This window comes from Capsicum annuum, chromosome 2 (assembly GCF_002878395.1).
Source record: "Capsicum annuum cultivar UCD-10X-F1 chromosome 2, UCD10Xv1.1, whole genome shotgun sequence".
NCBI lineage: Eukaryota > Viridiplantae > Streptophyta > Magnoliopsida > Solanales > Solanaceae > Capsicum > Capsicum annuum.
The window spans coordinates 126,368,090-126,391,025 of record NC_061112.1 but is presented as its reverse complement, the minus strand read 5'-3'; the positions used below and the strand labels follow the sequence as shown (position 1 = coordinate 126,391,025).

The following is a 22,936-nucleotide window of genomic DNA, read 5'->3' as shown; positions in this document are numbered from 1 at the left end:
AAACCTTAAGTTTCCAACATTAACCATGTTGTAATGGCTATAGGGTATGGAACTGATGAGCAGGGTCAGAAATATTGGTTGTTGAAGAATTCATGGGGAACAAATTGGGGTGAGAATCGACAATAACAAACCCAGTGTATTCCCACTTAGTGGGGTCTGGGGGGTGTAAGATGTACGCAGTCCATACCTCTACCTCTGATGAAGTAGAAAGGTTGTTTTCGAAAGACCCCCGGCTCAAGGCACAAGATATCACACAAACACATAGTAAAGCACAGAAGCAGATGACATTGTGACATCACCAAGTTGTCTTTCCTATCCAATCATATGATATATATGACAATCCTTAAGAAAGTACTCAATGTTTAATTATTTTCTTATATGTTGTTGTGTTGTATTAAGAATTAAAAGAAAATATTAGTCGTGTGCAAGCAAAAGCATTGGCTTTGATCTTTTTCAGCTCATACTGGAAACGAATATTGTTGTTCACAATTGAGCTATACCACATCTGATCTTTCAAATTGTATACGAATTTGGAGATTTACAGAATGAAATTCTTTACCAACCATAACTTGTTTTGGTTGAAGCGTAATTGTTGTACATAATGAAATTTTCTGTGAATCGAGGTCCTTATTTTATAGGAAAATGTTCACTGTTTAGAGCAGCGTATATGATGCGTACCATTATGTTCTACTGCTCCGGCTTTTTCTTCCCTTTGGTATGATTTCTCACCTTTTCATATGTAACACCGCAACATAGGATAGGGATTCCCACATCGACAAAACATAGGAGAGATGCTGGATATATAAGTAAGCAAGTTTTACTTCATAATAATGCATTTTAAAGCCGTGAGGGCCTAGATCAAAGCGGACAATATAACTAATGGGTTGAGCTCAAGAATATGGAAGAATTCATTGTCAATCTCTCAAATATTGCTGATTCATTTCCTATGTACCTTTTGTTTGTTCTTTTGCCCATCACATTTAAGCCAAAAGAGAAGCATTTGTGATTAGCAAATAGGACAACATAGTGATCAAGTACTCCATTGCTATATCAGAAAACTTTGCCATGTGCCTATAAAGGAGCTTCGTTATTGCTAATAGCTCCAAAATTATGGTAATAAAACTTATTAGAAAGTTACAAATGAAGGTTCATTGCAAGATAATCACTTGAGAACATCAAACTGCGTGCACAATCCATCTTCATTATCATAAAACCAAACTTTCTCATATAACTTGCTGTGCTTTCAAGGGAATTCAATCATGGAGTGAAAATGATAAAATTGGTGTTATCTTAATATAACCACTACGTTAGTACTATAAATGCCATGGCCACTTTAAGCATTTCATCCTCAACATTCAAACAGAGACATATTAGAATCAACAAAAACATTTAAGTGGTGAAAATGGCTTTGACAATCAATTGGAAACTTGTTTTTCTAGCTTTACTAGTGTTAGTAATGTGGGCTTCTCAAGCCACATCTCGTGACTTAAGTGAAGCCTCGAAGGTCCAGAAACACGAGAAGTGGATGGCTCGCTTTGGGCATGTGTACAGAGATGATGCAGAGAAGGCAAAAAGGTTAAAAATATTCAAGGACAATGTTGATTACATTGAGTCTACAAACAAGGCTGTAATTAGGCCTTATAAGTTGAGCATCAATGGATTTGCGGATTTGACAAATGAGGAATTTAGAGCCACTCACAACGGATACAAAATGTCTTCTCATCGAGAACCATCAAGAACAATATCATTCAGGTATGATAATATAACTGCTCCAGCTACCATGGATTGGAGAAAGAAGGGTTCTGTTACGGGAGTTAAGGATCAAGGGCAATGTGGTAAGTATTCAAATTAGGTCCTGTTAATAATATCCTCGTATTTTTAACGAAAAAAGAAGCTTATTAGCATAAGCTGATAATACTGTAGGATGTTGCTGGGCATTTTCCGCTGTTGCTGCTACTGAAGGGATCAACAAGATCAAAACTGGTAAGTTGATATCTTTATCTGAGCAAGAACTCGTGGACTGCAACACAAGTTCAGATATGGGATGTGAGGGAGGTCTTATGGATGATTCTATTAAATTCATCATGAAGAATCACGGTCTCGCTACTGAATCTAATTATCCATACGAGGGAACGGATGGGACTTGCAAAACCGTAAAGGAATCCAGCCATGCTGCTAAGATTACTGGTTATGAAGATGTTCCAGCCACTAGTGAATCTGCTCTGTTGAATGTTGTTGCTATGCAACTGGTATCGGTCGCCATTGATGCTAGTGGCTCAGATTTCCAGTTCTACTCTAGTGGTGTTTTTACTGGAGAATGTGGGATAGAGTTAGATCACAGTGTAACAGCTGTTGGATATGGAAAAACTAGTGATGGGACAAAGTATTGGTTAGTCAAGAACTTGTGGGGGACTAGCTGGGGCGAGAACGGTTACATTAGAATGCAAAGAGGCATTGATGCTGAGGAAGGACTTTGTGGAATTGCTATGGAAGGTTCTTATCCAACTGCTTAGTTAAATAGCAGAGAAGCTTGATGCCAAGTTGCTATTGGTAATGCTTCGTCTTTAAACACTATTGTTATTCACCTTGTTCATAGATTATGTGGTGTGTCTACTGTATAAATGTTACAAACTCGTTGTATATATATATATGTACATTCTAAGTGTTAAAACAAAAGTTTGTATGTGAAAATTTCAGCATTCAGCAAGGAAGTTCTATATAATCTTTTGTCACCCTTGGCCCAAAATAAGCAGGTTTATCCAGACACAAAAACTAATTATCAATAAGTACTGTTGAAGAAAGAATAGAGGAGAGGAGAGGACATCCTTTTTTTCCCTTTTTGTTGAATACAAAGGAAAATCACAAGCTGAAAGAGTCTAGAAGTGTATGCTATGTGCAGAAAAATAGAAATTCTGTTATGACTGTTTTCTTGAAATAGTTAGTTACTCTTGTTAATGATTAGCTGAAGTATTTAGACATAGTGGTAGTTGATTCTCCTATAAGTTCTGTAACACCCCATATTTTCGTGCTAGAAGTCTAACCGTCGTTACTACACATGTAAGCTCTAATTCAAATGGTTTCCATGTGAATATAAGTTTCATAATCTTTATCCTCATGTCTGATGTGCTTTAGAGATGAAAAATGTTCATAAGAATCACTTAGAACAAAGTTGAGCTAACAGCCTTTGATTCGTCCAAAGTTTGGTATTTGATTCTATATGGGTCTAATTTAAAAGTGTATAACATTTTATATGTCATACCCCTTTTTTTTTCACTCCCAAAAAGAATTAATTTTTAAGTTTCGAAAGGGTTTTATTATTAAAGTGACAAAAGATGAAAATTGTTTCGAAAAAGGATTTATTAGTTTCAAAACTCAGAGTTGCCACTTGGCATAAATCAGGTGTGCCAAGTCACCCATGGATATTCTTTTTCAAAACGGTTTTGACTCTATAAAACTGATCCGCGAACAGAGATTCCACCTAAGGAATTCTGTTGACTGAGGGGAAGGTGTTAGGCACCCCTCGATCCCGTGGTTCGATCACGGTCGCTTGGTGGAGTATATCAGCTAATTAATTTGGACACTATGAATGTATAAACCACACCAAACATAAATAAAACGATCAATCAAGCAAACAAATCCAAAAACAGTGTCCAGTCCAATTATATAGTCCAAAATAGAAAAAGAATGCAAAAATGTAAATCCTATTCTACCCTACACTAATTTTATACTATGCTCCCATGCTACCCGATGCCTCGGACCTTCATCACGGACGTTCTCCAAAGACAAAATACTTTGGGCATTCCCCGGTGAATAAATACAAGTGATCGTGGGGCATTCCCCGATTAAATGAATACATTTCCAAATGCAAGAACTAAAACCAAACCGTTCAACTCAAATTCCACATTCAAACATTCAACAAGAAAACTTATTCCTAAATTTTTGCCTACCCGAACCAACATTCGTCTATCCATTTCAACATATCATAATTTTATCACATTCCAACAATATTCAAGCTCATTACAAATTAAACAAAACAACAATAAACCAAAGCTAATCTAAATTCAACTTTTTTATCAATTTCTCAATTTCATCCCCCAAATCCATTTTTAACCACATTATTAAACCAGTTCGACTATCAAATCACTTTTCAAAATCCGAAACCAACAACACATACCCCAACGAAGATTCAAACATTTAAGCATACCAATCATTCATATCCACAACAACAATTAACATTTTTCTCGAAATATTCAAAACCGCATCAACCAACTTCGATATAATAAAAAAGTAGAGTTGAGAGATAGATCTTTGAAGAATCGATTTTGTTGATAATAAAACCAAGAAAGACCGAACTATAGAATTACTAATAGGACCTCAACAATGACGAACTCCAACTCCGTATTGAAAAATTTGAGACCCAAAACTGAAGCTCCGTAAATCCAATCGAACCCAAAAATCGACACTGTTCACGTACTGTTCACAACATTTTTTACGGTATTGTTCACAACACTGTTCATGGTACTGTTTCTTTCTCATTTTTTTTCTCTCTTGTGTGATTCTCTCTTCTCTCCCTCGATTTATTTTTGTTCTTCTTGTGAGGAAGATGATTTGGTGATTGTTGTTACTGTGGAGATGATGATGATGAAAGAATGAGCCCCCCTTTTCCCCTTTTAGAATTTTCCTTTTATATTTTTTATTTGTTTTTTCTTTTTCTTTATTTATTATCCTATGTGGAAGCATATAATTGTGGATGCATATTGATGCAAACTTTCTGCCACATTATTGAGCCGATCTTGCTACATTTGAGCTGATTTGCTACAACATTTTCTGTCAATAACTTTTAATTTAATTTAGTGCAGGTCACGAATATTAAAGGATCTCTTGAACTCAAGAATGAGAATATGATCAAGCATAGATGCTCGACTAATCTATTTTTCTGAATGTGTGCCTATCTTGGTTTTCTTTGATTTTATCTATAATAAAGTTACTACTCAAGAGTATAACATCTCTCCTCAACGTGAGGTTTTCTCCTTAAGGGAACGAGACGTTGGACTCCATGATAGCTCACATAATTTATGTCGGTTAAGAGAACCTCCCTACTAGTAAAGAATAATAGAAAAGCTTTTTAAAATAATTTCCCTAATTGAAAAGATTTTCAAAATAGTTTTAAAAGTATTTCCTACAACATATAGAAAAGAGTACATAATAACAAAAAAAAACTTTTAGAAACTAGTGTAAAGGCTCACCAATTTTATTCAAATATTACTTTATATGAGATATTAGTTACAGATGTCAGCTTTCAGATTTCAGATGTAAAAGTGAGTTCTTTCTACACTTAAACAACCTGATTTAGAAAATGGAATACAAGTACAACTTTTAGAAACTAAATGTTATGACTCACTAGATTTTTGCAACATGTTTTGTTATTCATGATTATGATTTTTAGTTTTCAGATATTCCAGCTTATGCGAGTCATCTACATTTAGCATGCATATTTTTATGAATTTTGATAACATTGAGATATTATTTCTACTTATGAATTCACCCCCACATGCTCAGTATATTTGAAAATCACTGATCCACATATATGTCTATGTGCTACATTATCTCATAATGTAGGTACGAGTTATAGCACGCACACCATATTCAGACAGTTTGCAGCTTCCTTTCAGCAGGTGATGAGTCCTTTTAATTCAAGGGCTTGAGTCAATCATATAGTTTGAGCGGTATTTTATTTTTCTTTATCCAGTTGTATTGATTTGGGATAACTGGGGGTCATATCCCGACTACCTATAGTCAATACTAGTAGAGGCTTCATAGACAGTCAGTAGAGTTAATATATTTGATTCCATTTTTGTTGTAAAAGCATAGTTGTAATCATTTTAATTTAGTTTTGTATTGATCAGATTCAGAACAGAGTTATCTTCCACTTATTCCTTTCATATTTATGTACTTTATTCAGTTGCTTATGAGTTATGCCGGTTGAAGGGTTAGCTTGGGATCAGTTGTGACCCTAAGTACCGTGTGATGTCTCGAGACCCATTTTTGGGACGTTACAAACTTGGTATCAAAGCACAGAGTTCAAGTGTCCTAGGGTGTCTGTGAAGCCGTGTCTAGTAAAGTCTTGCGGAAAAGTACGGAGACATCAGTACTTTTCTTCGAGAGGCTACAGGGTATTTAAGAAAAGTTTCTCTTCTTTCATACTCTAGATCGTGCTGTAAAGTTCTTCTCTCAAAAACTTCTATTGATTCGTGTGTCACTCCATAATTCTCCATCTATGTTATATTCTTGAGATCAAATGATTAGCAAGTTCCAATTCATCCTAAAATGATGCTTTCAGATTTTCTATTAGTAACTTCAGAAGTCATACAAGGGGCATGAGAGGAGCTCACTGGTGTGTTATAATTTCCTCAAATTGAAATTTAAGTCCTCATCCATATGAGCTGTTCAGTTAAGACAGAATAAGATATGCATTCAGATTCCTCATTATTCCTTCAATACAAATAGTGTTCATAAGAGGAGATAGTATGAACCTAGATTGTTGAATAAAGTATGCATTTGAGGGATATTACAACTTGGAGTGTTATGATTCATAAGTAGTAGAACCTTCTTATGGTTGAAAGTATGGGTATAGAAGTGCAATGACAAGAAAGTGGGAATGACGACTGATAGAAAGTATAGAGATAAACTTATGCATGCTATAGAATTTGCATTATGGTGATATGTCCTTGTGTGTTAGTTTAGTGAAAGATAAAGAAGGAGTTATTAGTTAAGGCGAATTATTGTTTGCTTGAAGTATGAAAGGAGTTATTAATGGTAATTATTATGTTAGAAAAGTATAGATTATTAATAAAGTATTTGGTGGTTTATTATTATTGATTAAGGCTTCCCTTGAGGTTGCACAAAGGGAGTTTAGTTGAAACTTATAGAACTATGAAAGAAATTTAGGTGTATAGATGGGTGGATAGTAATGACGTGTAAAGGGAGGATGTGTTAATGGATTATAATAAGATAGGCCATACGCTCAATATCAATTATTGTTATTATGGGGTTCTAGTGGACTAGTGTTTCTTGATGTCTTATTTTATAGCTTCCAAGTGAGAATAGTATGTGAGGTTGGGTTTTTAATCATGCCTAGCCCTAGGCACTAAGTTTGAACAGTGAATGGTTATAAAGGTGGATATGATGGTTTCTTGGTTAGTGATACTAGTTATATGAAGGTGAACCTATAGGCTTGAAATAGTGAATGGAAGAATTTAAGTTTATTGATTTGAGATTAAGTCTGATGTTGCATGTATGATGTAGAGGTGTGCCCAAGGTGATATGGGATTGCATTATTTTCTAAGGTTATTATGTGTTATGTATTTTTAGTAGTATCCTTGAGTTGCTAAGTGGAGGGAGGCTAGTGATGTAGTATATGGTGCTCTTAATGGCTAAGTTAAGGAGTATGATTGATAATGTTGAGCCTTTTGATATGATCTTGATTCTCATGGTTTAGAAATATAAGTTTAGAGGTATGATATTTGTAGGCTATGATGGAAGTAGTATGGGTCATTATAGGTTTGGTGATATCCATGTTAAGTGTTAGAATCTAAGTTTGAGTTTTTGAAGATTGAGCTAATAGAAATAAGAGTTGAAGCACTAGATGGTGTTCACTCCGGCTATGGGGATACTCATGAAGATTCTAAGTTAGTAAGTGTTCAAGTACTCTATGATGGCTACTGGGCTATAGAAAAATAGAGTTGTATCTTAGAAGAAAGTATTAGCAGTGGGTTTTACACTTTCCGGTGTAGTCTATCGGATTAATTTTATTATTTACGTGTATTGTTATATCCCAGACTCTAGAGTTCAAGGATTGTAGTCCAGCTTAGAGTTTAGTTAAGGGGGTTTTACAGACTTAGAATGGTACCTACAATTTGGTGGGTCTTGAGCTGCAAAATTCTACATATATAAAAACTTATACATGTTTAAAGTAGTCCCTTGTAGAATCGAATACCAAACTTTGGACGAATCAAAGGCTCTTAGATCAACTTTGTTCTAAGTGATTCTTATGAACATTTTTCACCTATAAATCACATCAAACATGAGAATAAATATCATGAAGCTTATATTCATATGGAAATCATTTGAATTAGAGCTTACACGTGTAGGAATGACAGTTAGAATTCTAGCGCGAAAATATGGGGTGTTACATTATCTCCCCCTTAGAATCATTCATCCTCGAATGATGGATAGGAATTTTTTGAAGTCTTAGAAGTATGGAATAATTTATACATGATGTGTCTACTAATAAGGGATATAACTGAGCTAAACCATTAAAACTTTCATCAGGAAACTGATTACTGAGCTGATTTGCCTTTACTTACTATAAGGGGCTGATTCATGCTGAGAGTTTAGAATTCGCTTGAAATGTTCATGATAAAGTCACACATATAAAACAACAAAGTGATAGCTTATGCAAGTACAAATCATTAGACAATAAGACTAAGATCGTATTAGGGGTATTACACTGTCTGAGTTGGAATACTAAAATCATTTACTAAACACTTATGAACCGAATCATGACTAAATATTTGAATCTAAAACTGATACCTGATGCATGGACTGAGCTGAATTTGCAATTTACATAGATGGAACAAATTACCTCTTAGAATGACCATATGTATGATACTTCGGATAGTAAGGCTAGATAGAAAGTCAGAAATCTATAAGAACTTATCTGATTGATTGTTAAATGGGATTGCAGTCTATATGGACTGGATCATACTAACTGCTCATACTCAAATAGAGTATTTCTTTAACTCTCTTATATGAAATTCTACTAATGTTAGGGAGCAAAGAATTTTAGGCATGATCTGAACAAGACATCTGACTAAGGAATCACAACATTGACACCACTCTATAGCATGGAATATAGACATATAGATTATAAGCTAGGTTAGAATTTTTAGGCCTTATGCAATGCAACTTCTTATTTCCAAGCTTAGTATCACTTCTCAAATACTCCTTCAACTATACTATTCCCCTTAAATCCCATATTCATTGATTCAAATTCTATTCTCACATGGTCGATCATAAATCCATCTACTAATGTCTAAACTGAACTAATTCCTCCCACTATGGTCAATCCTAACTCGAAATCACAAGGGACAATATATAACACCATAACGGAACTGGACTACCAACAAAATAAATAACGCATCGTGTTACTTCTACCGACGTGATATGTGATGCATCGCATTGCTCTCTACCAGCACGATAAGAGATACGTCGCGGCCATATCATGTTGCCTCACTGCTTTTACCATCCAAAAAGGTCTTAAACCTTGCCCAAAAATCTGAAACTTACACAAGATGTGCTATTGACAACCCCGATCATGAATTCATTTAAAGATTTACATTCCAAGGTCGGAAAGGTCGGAAACTAATGCGCAACATATTCATCCACTTATACACCAATATGGAATTCAAGCCTATTGTTATAACCACATATGAACGTCTAAGCTAACACCCATAATATCATCTTTCTCACATCCTCCAAATCTCTATCATTAACTACTTCTATGCACTACCCCAATAATATACACTCAAAATTTCCACTAACCATGACATGTATCAAAGACTTGGCCTCAATCTTACTTCACACTTATAGCCTTAGCTAAAACAAGCATGTAATAATCTTTCAGCAATAAGAAATATTTACTCTCTCCCATCTACACAATTACTCATCACCATTATCATTACACAAGGAAAGTTCAATAAAAGGTAAAAACATAAGGTCCTAAAACTTGAAAAGATAACTTTGACACTTAACTGAGGCCTGGGGAATAGAATATCAACATCATGGATTCATCAAGAGATCTAAACTGAGGATATATATGACAAAATCTGAATTTCGCTGAGTGTAGCATGAGTTATGGGAACTGAGCATACTATAATGCATGAGTACATGAGTCATGAGCTGCATGACTTGAGTTTGGAGTTCATAAATTCCTAGATCATGATTCGTACAACCAAATGATCTGAAACTCCTCATACTAGGGACTAGGAGAGTACATGATTTTCTATGATATGCATGAGCAAAACTATGGTCATGGAGCTGACATATAAGGCATGAGTAGATATCGTGATGACTAAAGTACTAATACTGAAATAAGAATGAATCGGGCAACTTCCTCCCACACTGGTAGCACTACTAGAATCTGAGAATCTGACTTGGTTACTTATCCTATCATCTCCCCTTAAATTTAAGTTATTAGCTTTCCAACGATACCAATTTCTCCTAAATCCAATACCCGGGCAAAAAATAATAGCGTTTTTCGTATGAGGCAGTAAGCCAGCGCGATAGCAACGTGACACAATGGCCAGTGCGTTACAAAACTGTTTCATACGCTAATTCATTTTCGAAAGGTCTAGGGGCACTTTGGTCACTTCCCCTCACCCAAATCCGCCCATAGCACTTAATTTCATCCCCCAAAAGCATTATACACATTCTTATTCTGTCCAAGAAAATCCTAGCTCCTCAAGAACTTCATCAAATCTTCTCTAAGAAAGTTAATAATCCAAGCTTCCGGGTTCAAGAACTTCAAGAATAAGCTTCAAGAACACCATTAGAGATTCAAAGTTCAAGCTTTTTCATTCAATTTATCAAATAAGGTATGTGGAGTTTTTCAACAAGGATAATCCTTTCATCTTTGTGCCCAAAATTTAATTTAAAGTTGATTTTTATATGAAATTACATGAATTTCAGTTTGGGGTTTATACCCATTTATCACCAATTGAAGATTAGGAGATTTCAAGTATTGTAGATGTTGAATTGCATGTTTTCTTGCATATTTTTATGCGTATTGCAGAAAAAATTACCATTATTTACATCATTAACTATGAATATTATGATGTTTTGACATGAATTTGAAGTATGAGTTATTAGACCCTAGTTGTATGTTGATATTTCAAGAATGATTATGGTTTTAAGCATTCCATGATATGATTATAAATAGCTTTGAATAAAGATTTGATCCTTTTGATCTTTAGCTAAGATATAGAATCTAATTTACAGCTTAAGTTCAGTTTTTGAATTAACAGATGCACAGTTAGCTTTCAGTATGAAACATTATGACTTTTTAAAGTGGATTTTCCTACAGAATGAGCATATAGATTAAAGGGAGTAGTATTTAGCACCGAGCAAAAAGTGTGGATTTAGCGCTCCTACTTTCCTAGAACTACGAGCCAACGTAGGTACAGATTCAGCATTCCCATTTCTATATGGATGGCAATTACAGATGTGATCATTTAGCTCAGATTATACTCCTTGGAAAGAGTATGACACCTTTCCCCAAAATGAGGTTTTTCCCTTAGAGGAATGAGACGTTGGACTCCATAATAGCTCACATGGTTTATGTCGGGTAAGAGAACCTCCCTACTAGTAAAGAACAATAGAAAATCTTTTAAAAGAATTTCCCTAATAGAAAAGATTTTCAGAATAGTTTTAAAAGTATTTCCTACAGCTTATAGAAAAAAGTACAGAATAACAGAAAAGCATTTAGAAACTAAGTGTAAAGGCTCACTAACATTTTTCAGTTATTGCTTTATATGAGGCATTAGTTACAGATTTCAGCTTTCATATTTCCATATTTCAGAAAGTGGGTCCTTTCTCCACTTAGACAGCCTGATTTTGAAAATGGAATACAAGTACAGTTTTTAGAAACTAAATTTTATGACTCACTAGATTTTTGCAACATGTTTTGTTATTCATGATTATGATTTTCAGTTTTCAGATATTCCAACTTATGTGAGTCATCTATATTTACCATGCATATTTTTATAAATTTTGATAACATTGAGAAATTATTTCTACTTATGCATTCACCCCCACATGCTGAGCATATTCCAAAAGTACTGATCCACATATATGTCTATGTGCTACGTTATCTTATAATGTAGGTATGAGTTATAGCACGCACACCATATTCAGGCAGTTTGCAACTTCCTGTCAGCAGGTGATAAGTCCTTTTAATTCAAGGGCTCGAGTCAATTATATAGTTTGAGCAGTCTTTTATTTTTCTTTATTCAGTCGAATGGATTTGGGATAGCTGGGGGTCATGTCCCGACTACCTATAGTCAATAATAGTAGAGGCTTTATAGACAGTCAGTAGAGTTAATGTATTTGATTTCAGTTTCGTTGTAAAAGCAGAGTTGTAATTATTTTAATTTAGTTTTGTGTTGATCAGATTCTGAAAAGAGTTATACTCCACTTATTCCATTCAGATTTATGTATTTTATTCAGTTGCTTATGAGTTATTCCAGTAGAAGGGTTAGATTGGGATCACTTATGACTCTAAGCACCGTTGTCGTCTTGGGACCCATTTTCAAGGCGTTACAAATTCCTAACATAGTTAACCAGCAAGAGAAACTACAGCTTAGTATGCCTACACCTAGACAGATCATAACCAAGGTTTATCGAAGAAGATCAAACAGGAATCAAGAGGTTACTCAGCAAGAACGGCAACCACAGAGGGTTCCTAATGCTACACAACCCGCAGCTCAACCATCTGCATGTCAAGATCAAAAGAAGTCAACTAGAGAAAGGAAGTCACCAACATGGATGAATAATTTTATCTTTAAGAATACAAAGAAGGTACCTCATGCTCTTGCTAATCATCATGTGTCATATGATAAACTATCTCAATGCTATAAGAGTTATGTGTTGAAAAAATCATGTGTTACTAAGCATACAAACAACTCTAAGGCCTGCAAAGATCCTAGATGGGTGAAAGCAATGAAGAATGAAATAGAGGCCTTAAACTTCAATCACACTTAGGAGATTGTTCCTTTGCCTAAAGGTAAAAAGGCTATTGGTTGTAGATGAATATATAAGGTGAAATATAAGGCTTCAAGTGAAGTTGAGCAGTTTAAAGCCAAACTTGTAGCAAAGGGCTATGGATAAAGAGAAGGGATTGATTATAAAGAAACCTTCTCTCCAGTTGTGAAGATGAAAACAATAAGAACTGTTCTTGCTACTTTCGCCATGAAAAATTGGTTTATCCATCAAATGAATGTCTATAATGCATTCCTAAATGGTGATCTCACTGATGAAATCTATATGGAATTGCCTTAGGGATTTGCCAGTCAGGGGAAAATGCAGTATGCAGACTAAACAAATACCTATATGGCTTAAAGCAAGCACCTAGACAATGGAATACAAAGCTATCAAAAGTCTTATTGAGATATCAGTTTCTTCAAAGCCAATATGATCCATCTCTATATATAATGACACTAGAAGAAATCAATTTGGTACTTGTGTATATTGATGACATGTTAATCACTGGTGATAGCTTGAAACTGATAGAAGATGCAAAGGTTATTCTATAACAAAGCTTCAAAATGAAGGATCTAGGTAAGTTAAGGTTCTTACTTGGCCTAAAATTTGCAAAGTCAAGCAAAGAGATACTAATGTACCAAAGGAAGTACACTCTAGAAGAGTTGGGATTGACAGCAGCTAAACTAGTGGTCACTCCTATGGACTACAATGTCAAATTGACCTCAAAACAGTTTGATGATCATATCAAACAGTTACAATTTACTATAATCCTCCTGCAGATCAAGGTGCATATCATAAATTGATTGGAAAGCTACTATACTTAACCATGACTAGGCCTGATAATACATTTAGTGTACAAACACTAAGTCAGTTTCTACAAGAACAAATGAAGTCTCACATAGATGTTGCAATCGGAGTTGTAAGATATGTTAAAACTCAACCTGGTCAGGGTATGTTACTATCTAGTGAACCAAGTGGTCAGGTGAGTGCTTACTATGATGCAGATTGGGCATCATGTCCTCAAACTAGGAGATCAGTAACTGATTACTTTGTAAAGATTGAAAAAGCAGTTGTATGCTGGAAGTCAAAGAAACAAGCAACTATTTTCAAAAGTTCAGCTAAGGCTAAATTCAGAAGTTTAGCAGCTATAATAGCTGAGCTGGTTTGGATACTAGGATTACTAGAGGAGATTGGAATGGAAGTAAAGTTATCAGTCAAGGTGTTTAGTGACAACAAATCAGCTATTCAAATAGTTGTCAATCCAGTCTATCATGAAAGAACTAAACACATTGACATTGATTATTTTTTCATAAGAGAAAAGATAAGCCAAGGGATGATCACTACAAACTACATTGCTACACAAGATCAGCCTGCAGATATACTGACCAAAGGCCTCACCAAGGCTCAACAAGTGCATCTAAATCACAAGCTAAGAATGTGTGATATTTTTTCACCTTCCTAGCTTGAGGAGTGTTGAATACAAAGAAAAATCACAAGCTGGAAGAGTCTAGAAGAGTATGCTATGTGCAGGAAAATAGAAATTTTGTTATAAATGTTTTCTTGAAATAGTTAGTTACTCTTGTTAATGGCTAGTTGAAGTATATAGACATAGTGGTAGTTGATTCTCCTATAGATAACTGACTATGTACTACTGACAACAAGAAGTTGAATACACAAGATTTCTCATTCTACTCTTCTAAACATCTTCTTCTTCTCTGCTCTTCTTATTTTGTTCTTCTGCTGCTGCTGCTTATAGCTATACATTGAATAACTCATTGTTAAGAGAAAAGCACTGATCTAAGAATAATTTCACTTTTAATCAACTTTTTCCTGAAGTACATCCTTGTATTATGAGCCCATATAAACAACTTTTAAGCTACTTTCAATTTAATGTATCAATCTATGTAGAATTACTCAATCTAACCAATCAAAATTGTCGTTTATCTAAATTAATAGAGAAAGAAATTGGAGAAAAGTTAATCTCATTTTCCACAGGCTTAGAAGGCGGACGGAACTTGCGAAAGCTCCATTTCCGCATAATTTACGAACATTACAAATTAGGAGGAACTAATGTTTTCTCTTCTAAAGATAAAACCAAAAAAATTAAAAGGTGTTTAAATTTTATCTAAAGCATAAAGAACTAGAAAGTAGAAGCGTTGTTTGTATTGGATACTCATTGATCGGACTAATTTAAATTAAGTTTGTGATAAAAATGTTCTTTAATACTAGAAAAATATTTTTTATTATAGATTTCTTCAGGCTTAAAAACTCGAAATCTTTTACATCCGGCTCATTCGTAGTAATTGGCAAAAAGTAGAAACTACTATGATGTATATTCTTCTCATTGAGAAGATGAGTAAACTTGGCAATGCAAGGTAAGACTGCGTACAATACAGCCTTGCGGTGGAGCCCTTCCACGAAACACAACGCCAAGCGGAAGCGTTAGTGCACTAGACTGCCTTTTTTTTTCTTTTTTTTTTTGAGAATATGAATAAATTTGGCAATGGCATGGGCTTGTGGCGTATACTTAAAGAAGTTGACAGAATGTTAAAACAATAATTGCGGTAATTGCGGCATTACATAATAATTGAGTGAGGCTTATTAATTTTAAAGAATATGAATAACTCGAAACTGGTGATATGTATTTTCCCCCAACAAAACTATAGCAAGTGTTTTCCTATTTAGGAGCTGTTGCACCATTATCTTATTCCAAGATTATGGGATCCAAATTTCGCTATGGGAGTAATTACTAATTATTTTAGTTTCTAGATAGATACTTTAATAATAATTTCCTAGAATATCATAATATCATTGGGAAGACCGGAAGTCAATAACGTGAAAAAAGGAATACATACTTGAACTTTCATAACATAAATAAATCAAGACTTATTTTTCCAAAAATCAATTGGGGGTCCAGTTGTTAATTATGAAATAATTTCCCATATACGCCTCTATATAAACGCCTTGCTACGAAGACATAAATTGCAAGCCTACATCTTACAACAATATTCTTTTCATCAAACCATATTAAGTTAAACATGGCTATTAACATTGAATTGATGATCAACAATATTCTAATATTGTTCTTTATAGTTGGAATGTTTAACTCTCAAGTTCTAAGGAAAACGACTCATGATATTCAAAGAAAATTTGAAATTCATTGAGTCAATCAATAAGGCAGGGAATCTGTCTTACAAGTTAGGCATCAATGAATTTGCAGATATTACTTCGGAAGAGTTTTTTGCCAAGTATACTGCATTAAACATGCCTTCTTCACATTCATCACCTTCTTCAATACCGTCGACGGAATTCATGATCAATGATCTAACTGATGATGAAATTCCGTCTAACTTGGATTGGAGAGACAATGGAGTTGTGACTCAAGTGAAGCATCAAGGTCAATGTGGTAAGATGCAACAAAACACTTTTAATTAACTAATGTCTATATGTCCTCCATGCAGGTGAATTTAGATAATCGTAAGAGTAAAAAAATTAGCTCATGATAATATGCATGTCCAAGTTTGGTCGGCTTAATAATGGGTTATTATTGATTCAACTCATTTTGACCTTCTCAATTCAAACCATCCATTAGTTGGCTTATTTAGGCAACCTTGTCAAAATATTTCTATTTTTTTTCGTTTAATATATCATATAAGTAATAGTCGTATCAAAGAATTTCTTTTTATTTTCTAATTAAGCAAACTATAATGAAAAATTTCAGTAACTAAAATTTGATAAGAGCTGGACGGCTTGCATTAAGACTCATTGTTTAGCCTTTGGGCGGCCGGGTACCGATCTAGATTTCATTTATCCTATTGATTTGACATTCCTAAATTAGACATGATTTGTAGAAATAACTGTCTAGCTTGAACTATATATATGTGTGCATGTGTCAGCAAAAGAGAAAACAAGTAGTCACACATACATATATAAATACATATAAAGAACATAATTCACTGACCCTGACTATTGCCAGATTTGCCACTGCATATATATCCTAGATCGCATTTATCATTCTTTTATAAATTTTGATATTAATTAGCTAATATGCTACTTTTCTATGTTAGGATGTTGTTGGGCGTTTTCTGCCGTTGGAGCACTAGAAGGAGCCTACAAACTTGCAACAGGTCAATTGCTTGAACTCTCTGAGCAAGAACTTCTCGATTGCACCAACAACAATTACGGCTGTAATGGAGGTTATATGACCAATGCATTTGAATTCATCATACAAAATGAAGGAATTTCAACTCGATCAAATTATCCATACCAAGGTCAACAATACACATGCAGAAGTCAAGAGCAGCCACCGGCAGTACAAATAAGTGGCTATCAAGTCGTGCCTGAAAGTGAAACAGCATTGTTACAAGCCGTAACCAAACAACCAGTGTCGCTTGGAATTTCTACTAGCCAAGAGTTTCAATTTTACAGAGGAGGAACTTATCATGGTAGTTGTGCTGATCGTATTAACCATGCTGTAACGGCTATAGGGTATGGAACTGATGAGCAGGGTCAGAAATATTGGTTGTTGAAGAATTCATGGGGAACAAATTGGGGTGAGAATGGATTTATGAAAATTATAAGAGATACTGGAAATCCTGGAGGACATTGTGACATTACCAAGTTGTCTTCTTATCCAATCCTATGATATATATGATAGTCCTTTAAGAAAATATTCAGTGTTTAATTATTTTCTTATATGTTGTTGTGTTGGGAGTATTAAGAGTTGAAAAAAATATTGGTCGTGTGCAAGCAAAAACTTTTTGCAAGCAAACTTTCTGAGTCTTTTGTATTGAAACTTTATGAAATTATAAAAAAGCGTATTGATTAAATTATATGAAGCACTTTGTTTTCTGTTTATGATCGACTAACTACAAAAAAGGGTAAAAATAAGTAATAATCATACTTCAACTTATTTCTAGTCTCCGTAAGCAAAAAACATTACTCTGAAGTTAAACACCAACATGCTCAAGAGAGCAATAAAGCTGGAATTGGAGGAGTTTTGAGAAACGAGAATGCTGACCTTATAATGGCTTTTTCCATCCCATCAAGTTGCAATATGGCACTACTTTTATTATACTTCAATACATAACTAAAACTCAATTTTGGTAAGAAAATTAGGATAAAAATCCTAACAAATTTTTCTTTTATGGCTTGATTTTCTTCACTTGATCTGCCTTCTTAACATCTTTGATCTTTGTTCTTCACTTAGTCTTCATCACTGTTGTTTGACAGGCTTATTAATGGAGCTTTTGGATTAAAAAATATGAGTCCTTTCGGATTAAAAATATATGAGCTCTTTTGGGTTAAAAATATTGGAGCTCTTCAGGGTTAAAAGAGAGCTTTACTTTTAAAGATGTAATAACAGAATTTTTGAAAATATGATTAAAAGATCTTCTCCACATGTAGTTGGACAAAAGCGTCATTATCGCTAAACTGATTGCATCTTGATTTGAAACTGTTTTGAACCTATTTAATCTCGTTTCACTAAACCTTTAGACCTTTGAACCGTAAGCTCTGATACCACATGTTGGGTTCAAAATCGAGAGGGCATCATGCGGAAGCTTCAAATTTGCAAACCTTGTGACGATAATTCAGATGACACATAAAACAATACTAAAAAGCGATATTATTGATATGTTTTGACCAATTGACCAACATATTAAAACTAATATTTAAAAAAATATAAAAAATATTGGAAGAAAATCTCCCCCTAAACAAGACTCTTTAATGACTATATTGTGGATAGTATTGTGTTATGATATGAGAAGAGAAGTCTTCTATTTATAGAAAATCTTTCTTCCAAGAAAGATGTAAAACAGATATAGAAAAATTTTATATTTTCCGTTAAGAAAAAATAAAAGTAATTATGACACTATTTTTATTTTTTCTTCAATAGAAAACTAAAACTCAATTTTGATTAGAAAATCAGGACAAAAATCCCAACATAATGAAGCTATGGTATCTCTCATTTCAAGAACTTCCCAAAGGTGCTAAAGACCCTTTTCTCCTGGATAGATCTCAATTGTCTAGTATTAGGACGAAATTTGATAAGGCTAATTTTTTTTTTGTAAGCTAAACCCCATTTGCCAGTATTGTCACAGGAATATTATTAATGGATTGCTCCTGTTTTTGTGAAAGGATGTCTTCATCCTTTATGTTGTATGTCTCGGAAGTAAGGCTTATATCCCCCTTCTATTAATAAAATATAATACAACATCCCAATAAATCTGAAAAATTATATTAAAAAAAAAACTATAAAGACATTTATATATGATTTAGACGGATATTTTGAGGTATGGAGCTCTCAGGCTAAAGGTGTGGTGTGGTGTGGTGGTCGAGGTAGGGGCTGAGGTTGAGATAAAGACAGGGGCGACTCAACAAATTTGGTAAGTATATTCAATAAAATTAATTTTTTTTCTTGCGTGTATCACACATGCATCTCATGCAACGTACGTGCAGTCCATACGACGTGTGTGCATCTTGTGTGCATTTCATGCATCCCGTGGTCAATTAGTAAAAATATTTCAAAATGACATAGATATTATCGTTAAACATATGTGTGAATATACCACCATTATAAACTATCTTCTTGGTTAATTTAATATTTTTAAAGGAAAAAAAACTACGCAACTAAATTTACTTTTCTTTTTTATTTCCCAAGGTATCCCCACAACCGGCAGCCGTGAGACTAATCCTCCGTTCCTATTATCAGCGCACTAAGTGATAGGGAACTGACCACAAAATTTTTTCCATTCACTAAAGGTGGGGATCGAAAACTTTACTTTTAGTATCTATTGAAAGTGTCCCCCAAAGTTTATTATATTTTTCCTCAAAAATTTCTCTTGAAATTTAACAATACAAGAACTTTTTTAATAAATATATATAGAGAGAGAAAAATATATTTCAGAAAAAATGGGGCTCCAAAAAGGTTGAGACCCAAGTCATTTCTTTAGTGATTTTACTGTTTCGCATGAAGATAAATTGTATTGAAGGTTGAAAAAGATACATCAATGTGAAATGGCACTTATATAACTAATTTTTCTTATTTTCATTTAAAAGGTCATTTCTAAAAAAGTATTTTTTTCAAAAATAATCATATCATTTTCTTGAGGTTGATCATCGATTCATTTATCCTCAACTAACTTAAATATATCAAATCACAACAACAACAACAATAATAATAATAATAATAATCTATATCTATAATCTATAATTTATATCTATAATGTATAATATATTAAAAGTGTGAAAACCCTTATAAAAGTGATTTGAACTTTTTGTCCTTCATTAAAATACTCTCCTTTAAACAGAACTCTCTTTTCACTGTTTTCTTCAATTCAGTATTTAATTATTTTTATTATATGAACTAAATGAGTGGAATCTAAAAAAAAAACACATAATAACAATTTAGAAGAAAAATAAAGAAGCATTAAAAGACCAACTTCGAAGAAGAAGAAGCAAAACAACATAATAAATAAATAAAGCAGTTTCGGTCACTTTAGCAATAAGAATTCTTGGCAAATAGGATTTATATTAATCAAACCCTATATTTTTGGAAAAAGTTTCTTTCTTTTTTTTTTTTTTTGGAAAAGTCAAGTACAAACACAAATTAAAAATAGCCTTTTCCTTTTAATTTTTTTGGAGAAGCGACGTACGTAACACGTGCACCAATAATTATGGGAAAAAAATATTTTGCTTTATACTGATCAATTAGAAAAGAACTTCCAAAATAATAGGATAGAATAATATTCTTAGTACTCTATTAAGGAAATATTTCTATAGAAATGATTGATGTTCATCTTAATTCGGTTGCATGTTTAGATTGGTGAATGCTTAATTTTCTAACCCAATATAATTGAATTCAACATGTGTGTGTATATATATATATATATATATATATTTCTTCTTTGTTTCCATTCAAGTCATTCTTTAGTGTCAAAATTTTCATTCAGACAAGAATTATTTTCATCAAAATTAAAGTTTTGTGATCACTATTATACTATTTTGTTGTAGTTTACAGGTTGTAGATGAATTTACAGGTGGTAGATGAATGTCGGTCGGCTTTGATAAATTTTTTTAGGTAAAGATTAGTTTTAATTGTATTGTTTTTATATCTCTGTTTTGAGATTTTTTTGTGTAAAGGTAAAGTTTAGATATATTATTTATATGCCTATATTATCATATTATTTTGTTAGTTTACATGTGGTAGATGAGTGTCAGACGAATTTAAGAAATTTTTTTTGTAAAGGTTAGATTTAATTATATTGTTTCGATGTCGGTTTTGAGAATTTTTTTTGCTAAAGGTCAGGTTTAGTTAAATAAATTCTCCAAGAGATGTTGAATTTAATTATTGTATTCATCTTTATTATTTAAACAAATGTCCTATTTAGTATAATGTTTGAACTCAATAAAATGAGATACACGCGTAAGGTGGGTCACCTAAACTAGTCTATTTATATATAAAAACAAAAGCAAAAAAGTACACATGTCATTACTACAAAAAACCAATATTTTTCATTAAAATTAAACTCAAAATTAAAAGTTTAAAAATATTTAAACTCCCACACCTAAAAAACGGAAATAACGTACAACAAAATTTAAAATGCCACTTATTTGTAGGAAGCAAAAAGATACGTGTTGCCATTACAAAAAAATACAATATTTTCCATTATTAGAAATTAAACCTAAAATAATAACTTAAAAAAAAAAAATTAAAACTACCACACCCAAAAAAACTAATAATCACACTACACAATTAAAAATCAAAAATTACAGTTTTTTTGTAAGAAGCAAAAAAATACGTGTCATCATTATATAAAATATAATATTTTTCATTAAAAAATAGAAAGCTTTTTGTATGAAGAAAAATGTACGTGTCATCATCATATAAAATATAATATTTTCAATAAAAAATATACTTCAAATTAAAATTTTAAAGTCATTACAACTACCGCACTCAAAACATCGAATAAACACACAATACAATTTAAAATGACAGTTATCTGTAGGAAGAAAAACAATTCACGTGTCATCATTACGAATATACAATATTTTCCATTAAAAATTAAACTTATAATGAAAACTTTAAAATATTAAAACTACCACACCCAAAAAAAATAATAATAATAAATAAACACTACACAATTTAAAATGATTGTTATTTGTAGATAATATTTATCATTATCATTATCCTTTGAAATAAATAGTATTTATCATTTAGAATTAACTATTTAAATAATTATTTAAATTTATAAATATCGCATATAAAAAAGCACTACAAATTTATTATTTACATAAAATATTATTTATTATTTGTATTATTTTAATAATTACATGTTTCATTAGAAAACAAAACATATTTTTTATTAAAAATTACAAATTTAAAAAAGACTAAAACTGCCACACAAAAAACGTCTAAATAGTATTTTTTATTATTTGTGAAAATGCTAAAAAAATTTATATGTAAAAAAACAGCAGTTATCTTTAGAAATTAAATCTCAGACACTCATAAACACAAACACTTGATACCACGCTTTTATATTTTTTACTTTCTGTCGATGTTTATTTCTTCCAAAAAGACATCTACTGAATACAATCATAAAACTATGTTTTTCCAATTTCATAATATCTCACAGATTACAAGTAATTTCATGCAGTGGAATTTGAAAGTACTAGTTGTTCGACTCTGGCAAGTACCAGATAAATTCAAACCTGAAATACCGTATTCAATTGATATGATATTACAGTATGCAAAGGTACTGATTGTTTTCTTTTTCTTCTAAGTTTACTGCCTTCACTTATATTTCATTATTAATCATCCTTTTTAATGTTCCGAATGAATTCAATCATTCTAACTTTCATTGTTCATTTAGGGCGATCGCATTCATGCGTCAATTGGTAAATATGATGTTAAATTTTCAGGAACAAGATAGAAGGACTCGAGTTATATCGCATGAATTACTTTGTTGTTATATCAAAGTCAAAAAAATTAAAACAATGACACACAAACACAGTTTGCTTTTCATCAAAACAACTTTTGTTGAGAAAATTTCTAATCCTTCATTTGATATGGACGTATTTAATTTGCGTCCATTTGACCACCTGACAATTCAACAAA

At 32.8% G+C, this 22,936-nt stretch overlaps 1 protein-coding gene and 1 pseudogene across 1 annotated transcript; both read left to right on the top strand.

Moving 5' to 3' along the window:
- The first annotated feature begins 1,257 nt into the window (after window positions 1-1,257).
- Window positions 1,258-2,730, top strand: LOC107859296 (senescence-specific cysteine protease SAG39-like). The gene is made up of 2 exons (XM_016704262.2): window positions 1,258-1,835; window positions 1,924-2,730. Exons 1-2 carry the CDS (start codon window positions 1,403-1,405, stop codon window positions 2,511-2,513), a joined length of 1,023 nt encoding a protein of 340 aa, XP_016559748.1. The 5' UTR covers window positions 1,258-1,402; the 3' UTR covers window positions 2,514-2,730.
- Window positions 2,731-15,857: 13,127 nt separating this feature from the next.
- Window positions 15,858-17,488, top strand: LOC107858124 (annotated as a pseudogene).
- Window positions 17,489-22,936: the final 5,448 nt, after the last annotated feature.

Excerpts from the sequence above, each read along its gene's own strand:
- LOC107859296 (XM_016704262.2), top strand. The coding sequence starts at position 1,403 with ATGGCTTTGACAATCAATTGGAAACTTGTTTTTCTAGCTTTACTAGTG. Across the intron at positions 1,836-1,923 it reads TAAGGATCAAGGGCAATGTG|GATGTTGCTGGGCATTTTCC; the intron begins GTAAGTATTCAA and ends ATAATACTGTAG.